The sequence below is a fragment of the Gavialis gangeticus genome, unplaced genomic scaffold, assembly GCF_001723915.1.
Source record: "Gavialis gangeticus isolate Ggan-Ray unplaced genomic scaffold, GavGan_comp1, whole genome shotgun sequence".
NCBI classification, from domain to species: Eukaryota; Metazoa; Chordata; order Crocodylia; family Gavialidae; genus Gavialis; species Gavialis gangeticus.
In genome coordinates this window covers 8,331,783-8,342,920 of record NW_017729029.1, presented here as the reverse complement: position 1 = coordinate 8,342,920, position 11,138 = coordinate 8,331,783, and the positions used below count along the sequence as shown (strand labels likewise).

At 47.7% G+C, this 11,138-nt stretch overlaps 1 protein-coding gene across 3 annotated transcripts in view; it reads left to right on the top strand.

The window, feature by feature from the left end:
- The window catches only part of LOC109300514 (diacylglycerol kinase eta-like), a 167,001-nt gene that overhangs the window by 82,356 nt on the left and 73,507 nt on the right, over positions 1 to 11,138 (top strand). For all 3 annotated transcript variants that reach the window (XM_019521176.1, XM_019521174.1, XM_019521175.1), the window contains exons 2-3: positions 6,555 to 6,665; positions 9,794 to 9,874. In XM_019521176.1, coding sequence (XP_019376721.1) covers positions 6,555 to 6,665; positions 9,794 to 9,874 — 192 coding nt within the window. The remainder of the gene's footprint in view (positions 1 to 6,554; positions 6,666 to 9,793; positions 9,875 to 11,138) is intronic.

Here is an 11,138-nt window from a genome sequence, read left to right as displayed (position 1 = left end):
GGCACCCTGCACAGTAGGCGCTTGCAGCTCTCATGGGGCTGCCTGTGCCTGCTTCAGACAGCCCCACGTGGGCTGCAAGTGCCTGCAGCAGGGAGTGCCGGCCATGGGGCAGGCGAGGGGCTGCTTTTCCCCATGCTCAGTACCAGCTTCTTCCCTGCCAGTGTGCAGGGGGTTGGGGCTGTGCTCTGACCCTCTGCCTGTACCACAGGGCTGTGGGGCACTGGGAGTGAGCAGGTGCAGAAGCTAGCGGGAGCACGGGGCCCACACCGTGTCCCGGGGCCAGTGCCGGCAGGGCCCAGAGCAGGGTTGCAGGAGCGCAGGGTCCCGGCTGGCACTGGCCCTGTGTGCTGGATAGAATTTTCTGAAATGTTGTAGGGGCCCCACAGGCCGGATAGAATGGCCTCATGGGCCAGATGTGGCCCACGGGCCGTATTTTGCCCACCCCTGCCCTAGGCTGTGATCTGCAACATGTCTCATTTCACTTCAGCTGGATTGCAGCCTCTCAGTGGAAGAACACTGCTCTTCCTAGAGTATCAGTCAATAAAATTGCATGTTTTCCCATTTGTTGGCGGGGGACATAATCTGCTGCAACCCTTTGTGTTGTTCCAGTGCACCACCCACCCTGTGCCTATATGCACAGCCACTCAGCAGTGTACGACGGAGAGCAAAAGCAGCCCAGTGGAAGCTACACATCTAGTGATGTGGACAACCCTTGTAAAAGAATAACGGACTTTGTGTCCCCCTTAATTCTTTGCATTGGTGTATAGCAGGGATCCCCAGTAAGCCTTTGTTGGATGATGATTGGCCCATGAAGAACAAGACAAGAATTTGAGCTTAAGAAAGTTGCAGGCTCCTTTTGTTCATTAATGCTGCCTTTGGTGTAGCACAAAACAAGCAATTTCCAGAATGATTGAAGCACTTTGCTGTATATATACTCCTCCAGAGAGATTTAATTTTGCAATTCCACTGCCAATTGTGACAAATGAAGAAATGGAGAGAAACTTTTAAGAAAGAACTGTAAGAATCAATGTGTTCATATAAGGTGTCTGATCAAACCTGAGGAAAGGCCCAATTAAAGGGAGAGTTGCATTCCTGCTAAACACTGTTGATTCTGCATTTGCAAATAAAGCTGTCCGAATTGCTGATAATGCTGTCCCAGAATGTGGAGGAGAGGACAATGGGACCTGTGCCATTTGCTCAGTCAGTGAAAATAACATGAAAAAGATTAGCGATCTTCCTAGTTGTTATTATTGCAAGCTCCTGGCTTACTAAGCAGAGTATTTAAACCTCCCTTGGAAAGAGCTGGAACTTAATGCATCTCATGATGGAAGTTCAAAAATTCTTCCACAACCATTGTGAGCTTCACAATTGGTTGACAGAAATAATGGGATTGATGCTTCCTGTTGGCACTCAGTGGAACTTGCTGGGGGATGGTGTCTGCATTTTTATTCAAGGGGCACACAAGTATGCTACAATTTACACTGAGCAGAAGGAGGACTTTGAAACATAGCACTTGTTTCACATATCAAGGGACTCCAGTGGGGTGCTAAACTCACAAAGCAATTGCAGGACTTTTGAGAGAATTTGATTGATCATGGGCTGATGATGATACAGTAGCAGACTTGGAAATTTAGTTTGGTCTAATTAGCAACAAAAGCTGCTCAGCAGAAAATCACAAAAACAGTTCATAGAATAGAAGGAACTTTTCTGTTACTGAACTAGTGTGACTGACCTCCAAACTCAAGGTCAGAGGCTAAACCCTGAACAAGACAGGGCTGAAACATGGCAGATAGGATGTAATCCTGAGTTCTGTTCTTCTCGTATCATTGTCTTTTTTTGCTCTTTCCGTAAGAAAGCCAGTATGAAGAAACCACATGGAAACAACGGCCTGGTATAACCATGTTTATTAAATTCATGAAAACTTGTAAGGCTTAGCTACACGCCCTAGCTCAGTGGTTCTCTGCTAGGGTACTATGGCACCCTGGGCTGCCCTGATCTTTTCAAGGGTATCATGCAGTGTTAGCACTATTAGGTGTGCAAATACGATTCACAGGATTAAGACAGAGATTTCAAACAGGAATTCATAGTGTAAAACCATTCTGATCTGTTGTGGTCTTTCTGAGTTCTTTGCAACAGAAAAATTGCTCTATTATTTTTCCTTAGTCAAAAACAAGTGAAAACTAAGAGCTGGCGTTTTCTGAGGGGTGCCTTGATTTAGAAAGGTTGAGGACCACTGCTTTACCTTGTTTCTTTTAGCATCTAACAGAACACAGTGAGCACCACACAGGGGTTCACAAACTGTATAAAAGGAAGCTTTTATTCTTGTACGCTGCACTCATGTAAAGATGAACAGCCAGATTTTTACTTAAATCTGTCTTTGCAGATTAAGCTTTGTTGTTTTCATCAACATAGTAGTACATAATTGAAATGAAATAACAGAAGACAAAATAGTATTGAATACACAAAGTTGTGATTTGTTTAGATCAGTGATTTTTCACCTGAGGTGCCAAGGCATCCTTGGGTTCCATGAGACCCTTTTAAGAGTGATGCAAGGATGCCATGCTATATTAGCGCTGTTAGGTACGCAAAACACCCACACACAGAATAAACTCAAAGATTTCCAGTAGGAATCCATAGTGTCAAAAACCTTCTGACCTGTTGGGGTCTTTCTGAACTTTTACAACAGAAGAATTGCTGTACTATTTTCATAGCCAAAACATGGTGAAAGCTTAAGACCTGGAATTTTCCAAGGAGTGCCTTAAGTTTAACATAGGGTGTCTTGAGTCTAAAAAAGTTGAAAACCACTTGGTTCTACTCCTCTAACCAAGTAAGTTTGCTTATAGCCTGTTCAAATTGGGTTGGTTATTATAACCACTAGACTAGGTGCTGGAATAGCAAAGAAGATAGCAACAGCATTGCCAACTTTTGCAATTGTTTTTACAGAATCTTACCTTATTACTTATGTTTCTTAAAACTCCCTGCTCCTAGATTCATGTCAATTACATATCTCTTGGCTTTTATTTATTTTATTATAAAAAAAAAGTAAGATTCTTACCTCATGCAATTGGGGAAAAGCATAAAAAGGGGATCTGTGTGCAGCCTAAGGGCTGTGATGAGAAGCAGAAAAAAGAACCCAAAATGTATTTCAACCAAACTTGTGATTCTTCTTTTTGGAATGATTTCTGAACAGACTGAGTTGGCAGTTCTGTAGCAAAAGTATGCAAGTATCTAGAACAGATACAGGAGTAGTAGGTGTAACATACTAATGGCTTGATGTTTGTGGTGTTGCATTTTACCTAGAGAATGGGCTTCTGCAGAGAGCAGCATGAACTGTGTTTTCTGCGTTCCATTTCCTAAAATGAGCTTTGCTTTCAAAAAGGAAATAATGCCTTTTGGTTTCTGAAAGTATAACTCTCCCAATATTGTTCTTCATCCAGCCTCTTTCAAGGCATTTATTGATCCCTATTATTTTGCATCTGAATTCTTTACCAATTTCCAATGCATTTATTCTCACAACAGCCTTGTGAGGCAGGGTGGTGCTGTTATCCTCATTGTACAGATATGGAACTGGGGTACAGAGAGACTGAGCGATTTGCCTAATGTTGCTCATGGAGTCTGTGGCAGAGGTAAATGTTGAATTGAGATCTCAGGCTAGTATCCTGCCCACTGTAGCCTTCTTCCTTTCTGAGGAGTGCTGTGGTATCCGTAATGTACTATGCTGTCTGTCTTCTATGTGGAACTGTAGGTTATGTGTTACCATGCCACCTGAGCCCAGGTGCCCATTGGGGTAGCATAGAGATTCTGTAGCCAACAGCATGCTGCTGTCATGCCTGGCTGCCTTTGGCTCTTCAGCCTGGAGGACCAGCTGGCAGTTCAGAGCTGAGTGAGAGGGTGAGCTGCTGGCATGAGTCTGGAGCGAGGCTTGAATTTACACCTCCCGAGCTGTAGCAACAGCTTTAGCTGCTTTGCCATGGTGCCCTCTCAGCTGTGTAGTTCTAGCATAAGAATCCTGCCAGGTCAGATCTCTGTGTCTGTATTGTCCTTTGCTGGCCTGGTAGACCCAGATGAGAAAAGCGCTACAGCACGTGCAGGAGTTCCCTGATCTCAGGACAACGCTGATGTCTGTGCATGAATAGAGACACTGCCTTGATTTGAGATTGGACTGTCAGCTATGGGGACGTGGTACGTTGGCTTAGGGCAGTTAGTATGTAAATAAAGATGTCTGTGAACTTTTTGTGCTGCCAGCCCAGGTGCAGAGCAGGGAGAAGAGGGACCTGACTCTGTCTCTCTTCTTCTACCAGCATCATCCCACTGGTGTCAAGGGAGTTGCACCTAGTTTACACCAGCCCTTTTATGACCAGGTGACCTATCACCTGGACAAGGGGGAAGAGATTGATGTGGTGTATCTTTACTTTAAAAAAACCTTCAATCTGGTATCCCACGATCACCTCTTGGCAAAACTGGCTATATGCGGCCTCGACTTCACCACGATCCGCTGGCTGGGGAATTGGCTCTGTGGTAGGACTCAGAGGGTGGTGGTTGACCGAAGCCAATCATCTTGGTGTGCAGTCACCAGCGGGGTCCCTCAAGGCTCTGTCCTAGGGCTTATACTGTTTAACATCTGTATCAATGATATGGACGCTGGTGTCAGAAGCGGACTGGCCAAGTTTGCCCATGACACTTAACTCCAGGGTAAAGCATCCACACCTGAGGACAGGAGGGTGATCCAGGCAGATCTTGACAGGCTCGTGAAATGGGCGGATGAGAACCTGATGGTGTTCAACACCGAAAAATGCAAGGTTCTCCACCTTGGGAGGAAAAACCCACAGCATGCTTATAGGCTTGGCAGTGCTGCGCTGGTTAGCACTACAGATGAAAGGGACTTGAGGGTCATGATTGACCACAAGGTGAACATGAACCTTCAATGTGATGCTGCGGCTAGTAAAGCGAGCAAAACGCTGGCTGGCATCCATAGATGCTTAAGCAAATCCCGGGACATCGTTCTCCTGTTGTACCTGGCCTTGGTGAGGCCGCAGCTGGAGTACTGCATTTGGTTTTGGGCTCCACAATTCAAAAAGGAAGTGGAGAAGCTTGAGAGAGTGCAGAGGAGAGACACGCGCATGATCAGAGGTCAGGAAAAGAGACCTTATGATGAGAGGCTGAGAGCCATGGGACTTTTCAGCTTGGAAAAGCGCAGGCTCGGGTGATCTGGTGGCTGCCTATAAGTTTATCAGAGGTGCTTATCATGATCTGGGGAAGCGTCTGTTCACCAGAGCACCCCAAGGGATGACAAGATCGAATGGTCACAAACTCTGCTGCGACCGATTCAGGCTGGACATAAGGAAGAACTTCTTTACTGTCCGAGCCCCCAAGGTTTGGAATAGACTGCTGCTGGAGGTGATTCAAGCACCCATTTTGAACGCCTTCAAGACACATTTGGATGCTTATCTTGCTGGGACTCTATGATCCCTGCTGACTTCCTGCCCCTGGGGCAGGGGGCTGGACTCGATGATCCTCCGGGGTCCCTTCCAGCCCAAATGTCTATGAAATCTATGAATGGGGCCTGGTATGTCTAATCATGCAAATCCAGTGTAGACTGACTGCAAACCAAGTCTAGTGTGGGAAAGATGCAAAGCCCTTCTTGTGGGAACCCAAAAATGCAGTGTTCATTTTGCTCTCAGAGTGGGGGGGCAGATTGGCTAGCAGATCTGCAACAGAGCACATGGGTCTGGAGTCCCCGTGGCATCTCCGCTTTGGTCTCTGCAGTCCCAGCGTTAGCAGCTCAGTTATCTAATCGAATCCTTAATGTCCCAACGCATTTAAAAACGACACGTGCGTAATTGAAGTGCCCTCTGTGTTCACTGCCCTCTGTGCTCCACGCTGAGCTGTTCAAAGTGCTTTCTGTGCTATTGAGATGCAGGCAAGATGCAGGGTTAGAAATCTTGCTGGGAGATCATTAGTATTCCACTTAGTCTACGCCTATTCTGCCAGCGCTGCAGGGGTGCAGCCGCCCTGAATACTAATGGAAGCTATACACATGTGTAGAAGGAGGGGGGAAAGGCCTCCAAGCCTCCTCCGTGTGTACCAAAAACAGAGGGGCCACACAGGTTCATTCAGTGGCCGCGGGAAGGGGCCCGCCTCCTGTTCCCACGCACCTTCACTTGTACTGAGTCAAAGGCGTTGGAATAAATGAAATGTGCAGGCACTTTAAGATCCCAGTTCATTAAATAGGCCAGACCCTCAGCAGGGGCAGAACTGTTGTCTTCCATGGAACTCCACAAAGTTGCATTTACTCAGGTTCCAGTGCTACACATGTGGGAATGAGAATGGCAGGTCGCTGCTGTGATACGTAGCATGTTAACCCTTCTCCCGGTAGCCCGCAGAAGCCCCATAGCTGTGTTATGGGGTGGCCAGTCCTGACCAGGGCTCTAGACTGGAACAGTCTGTGTATACCCCATGTCTTGAGCATGCAGGGGCTGAGCCTTGGGCCCCCTGGGGCTAGAGGAGGATGCGAGTGTGAATGGCTCACAGTGGCTCTGGGGCTTTCTTTGCAGAAGAGTGTGAAGGAGGGGCTGTTACTGAAGCAGACAAGCTCCTTCCAGAGGTGGAAGAGGCGATACTTCAAGCTGCGGGGGCGGACACTGTATTACGCCAAGGACTCCAAGGTAGGATAGCCTCCAGCTGTTCCCAGGTGCTTGGGGAGGGAAGGGGACTTTTTACACTCCTTGGGCCCATGGGAACTGCACATATGACAGCTACTGTCTTGACTGGCCTAGCAGGGATTGAATCAGGGGCCACCAGAGCTAAAAGCATGAGCTAAAGAGCCAAGGCTCACTCCTTGAGCTGGAACTCTTTTGTCCTGTGTGGATTGGGGTCATTTACTTTCACCAGTAGTCTATGGTCTCACCTAGGCCACTAGAGTCTGAGCATCCCTTTTGCTTTCCCGGGGACCCCAAACCCTGTGGCAGTTGGAGGACACTCCATTGCTAATCCAGTGTGTTGGAGCTTGGAGCTCTGCCATCCAGTTGGGGTGCTCAGACGTCAAACCTGGGGGGCTACTTTTCACTTCTTTCCAGGCCTCTGAGGTCTTGGTCACCTTTACACTCCCACTGGGCCAGCTGTTTCTGAGCTAAGAAGCCATACAAAGACTGAATGGACTAGAAGCATTTTTTCCCCTGCACATACATGTGGGCATGCATGGACACAGACAGGCTCACAGGCAAGCCAGCCTCTGAAACCTACAGCCAGCTCACAGGGGAGTTAATGTGTTCATTCTGTCTTCAAACACCTACACTCTGGCTTATTAATACAGATTGTCAGAATGTGGCCACCAATGACAGATCTCCCTGAGGCCGTTCTTCTCCTGTCACAGATGCCAGTTTCTATGTCAGGAGCAGTCAGTTGCTTGCCAGCCCATCAGAAGATGGGTGTACAGCAAACGGAGCAAACAGAAATTTCCCAGCCTCTCTAGCACACAAGACAGGTCTCCTCTAGAGAGGACGGCTTAGGAAAACTAAGCATTCAGAGGTGGAAGGCTGTAGTCCAAGGTAGGATCATCCTTTCTGTGTGCTTTCCAGGCCTTGGCTCAGCCTAATTTTTAAGGATGAGGGGTTTCAAAGGCACTTGTCACTGACCTGACTCCACTTCCAGGTACATCAATGGGAGCAAAGTTGGGCTGATTTTAAAGGCGTGGAAAAGCCCACCCTAAACAGTGGCAGTTAGCTGTGTTCACCTGAACTTAGGCAGAAGATGAGGCAGGGTGACCCCTTAGAGTCTAAGTGTCAGGGACACTTTCATAGGCAACAACCTACTTCATCAAATGTTATGAATGATTTTATTCCTAGCATCGGGCAAAGTAGGTTACTGCTTACAAAAGTTCACACTGCCCATAACAGTATCAGAGAGGCTTCCTTCCAGCTTTGCCTTTGAGTCTCTGCTTGGTGATGCAATAGATTCTCCCTCTCCGTTAAGAAAAGGGACTGTACTACAGGCTGGTAGATCCTTTGTAAAACCATTTGTGTGCACGGATAGCATCCAGCCTCTCTTGTCTTTTGCTCATCTTCCCAGGTGAGTGATCCATCATTCACTGGAATGATAGGCTTGCTCACTTCCTCAGGAGGGAGAGCCCTGAAGTCATCATGAAAGCAGCTCTGAGAGCTGATGCTAATGGATTATCCATCTATAGCAGATTTCACCTGTAAGCCATGTCCTTTTGGGGCATGACTAACCGTGTCCTGGTTCCCATTTGCTCTCTCAAGTATGTGCAACTAGTTTTCAGCTCCTGGGAGTGCCCTGTAAATGGTTGTACCTGTCTGTGTGGTGCCTCTGAACTGCTGTGAGAACTAACATGGGGTTCTGGGCTGCATCAGGGGAGTGACTGAGCAAATCACTCAGCACTATTCCTCTGACATTCCTTCCCACTAAGGGATGTATATGATAGTGGAATCAACAGTGATTTTTTGGAGCCACCAGCCTGCTCAGGAAGCTTGGACCATTTTTGCCATGTGCATCACATCTCACTTAGCCAGGCTGAATGCCTTCTGTAGTTTAAAATGATTGGGAAAACTGTGTGTAGCAGTCCCAGCTACAACAGGCCTCATGCCAGTCACTTGCCAGACCATCAGAGATGAGTGTACAGCAAGTTTGGAAGTCACGCTAGCTTGGGAGCTGAGAGCTGCCAGTTTGTATCTTGACTGCAACTGATTTACTAACACAGTCCAGTCCACTCTGGATTTCTGGCACTACAGTATAGGGCACCTCTATTGGCAAAGCCCCTTAGTGAAGATGCAGCATATGCAGACAGGTGCTTTTCTGCAGGGGTTAATATACTGTCTCTACAAACAATATGGACTAAGCTGTCAAAAGCATTACTCTCTTGGTGTAGTTGCAGCCCCACCGAGTTTTGCTAGCATTGCAGTGCTGGTGTGGAGGTATGGGTCCCTCCTTCCATATTCCTAGAGGACATAGCTGTACTTGGTAGAAGATAGGACAGCTGGTGCTTTAGAGACTAAGTGGTTCAGAGAGGCATGAGCTTTCATAGGCAACCACCTACTTCAGGAGACGCTAGCAAAAAATTGTAGTGAAGACCTGGTCTCTGCCTCCCGTCCCTGCTCTGTAGAAATGAAGGTACAATTGGGGTTCACCCCAAGGTGAAACTTAGTATATCAAACCATTTGAGATTCATCGATCTATGGCATCCCTGTTTTGTGTTCTTACTTCTTCAGGTGTTGAATAGGTATTTAGGTTACCTGTCCTGATCCAGTCCCTTCCCCAGGAACCACTGCCTTCTCTTGAGGAACATCCATTTACTGTGACTTTTGGATCCCTTTTGCTTTTGCCAGGGATATATCACAAGACTTACCTCACAGGCTCCTTATGTTCCTTAAGAATGTTTTTGGGACCTCATCAAGAGATGCATGAAAACTCAAGAAGATTGTTCCCCCTCAGGCCATAGTCATATAGCATTTAATTAGCATTCCCCAAAACTGGCTCCTCAGAGACACTATTCCCCTGACAGAGATGTTGATTGATCCCAAGCATGTTATACTGGCTAATGGTCTAGAAAATGACCTGAGTTTTATCTTCTGGCTGCTTGGGGACCCCCTAAATTAGAAGGGCCTCTCAGCCCCCATGTCAGTTTTCCCAGCATTAGGAGAAAGGGAAGTTCCCTTGTTTATTATTTCTAGGTCTTTATCTTGAGGTAGAGTGAGGCCCCCTGTAAATACTGTCTCAGTCTTCTGGTCCAATTGTTGATACTTCTGCTTGTTCACCTTCTCCTTTTTCCTCCCCACAGTCACTGATCTTTGATGAGGTGGACCTGTCTGATGCCAGCGTGGCAGAGACGAGCACCAAGAACATTAACAACAGTTTCACAGTAAGTGCTGGTACCAACCAGCCAGTCACTGGGTTTGATTGTGTAAGTGGAGATGCTCACATTGACTTCCGTGGGCTTTGGCTGAAGCTCTGGCCACTATTAGAGTTGCCTACTGAAGGTACAGGTAGAAGAGTTCTGTTGCCCACCATAGAGCTTCCCAGAGCAGTCTCTTAAAGCTAGCTTGCCGCCTGTGGTCAGTTGATCCCTGATACAAGAGATGAATTGCTCTTCCGAACCAGATGCTCCATGTCGCTTCCAACATCACCTCTTGCTGGGAGAGCCTGGAAGCCAAGTAATTGTGAGACATGCAGCACTTGTTGAGTGACATTGATCCCTATGGCATGTAGGGTGTAAGTGGCATGCAAGCCTTGGGTCTGTCTTCTGAAATGATGAATAAATTTCACCAATGATGACTACTGCTGGAGGAGCCTGGTCTGCACATGATGAACGCTCTTATCCTGGCCCCCCGAGACACTTCTGCTGGGCTCCAAGGCCTGGACTCCCACCTTGTTCTCCACTGGAAGTCTTTCTAGAACAGGTCACACCCAGAGTGTGTCCAGCCATCTCCAACTGCGGCAGATCCACTCAGAACCACTGGCAAAGTTCACCCCCAAGCGTCAGCTGAGTTGTACAGGAGATGTACTCAACCCACTGCATTGCCAGGGGCCAATTCTGCACCTACTGAGGTCATTGGGAGTTTTGCCACTGACTTCATTAGGAGCAGGATTGGACCCTGGAGCAAATTTAATTTAGCTCAGGGATGTTCAGCGGGGCCCACGGACCAAATCCAGCCCATGGAGTCATGGTGTCCAACCTGCAGGGTACTCTATGGGTCAGGAAATTTGGTGGTAGGAGAGCAGTGGCAATTAGTACTGCTACCTCTCCCCTGCTACCAAATTCCCAAGTCCTGTACAGTGGGGTTAGGGCTGGGCTGTGCCCCCTTTCCCCTGTGCAGCCAAGTTGGGGCTGGGCCACACCCCCCACTCCCCTCAGTGTAGCCAAATCAGGCCCTGGTGAGCCTGTCCCATGTGCTAGTGCCTGGATGGACCAGGTACTGTCCACCTGGCCCATGGGGCAAGAAGGTTGGGCACCACTGATCTAGCTGGTAACACAGGTGTAATGTACAGTGGGACAGAATTCCAGGCTGTGGCTGGATGGCATCAGGAAATAAATGTTAGCAAATGGGAACTGTACCCCTGTCTCAGACTGCCTCCCTCTGGGTCAGTAGGGATCAGAAGTGAAAGAACTAAAAATTGGCTTGTGT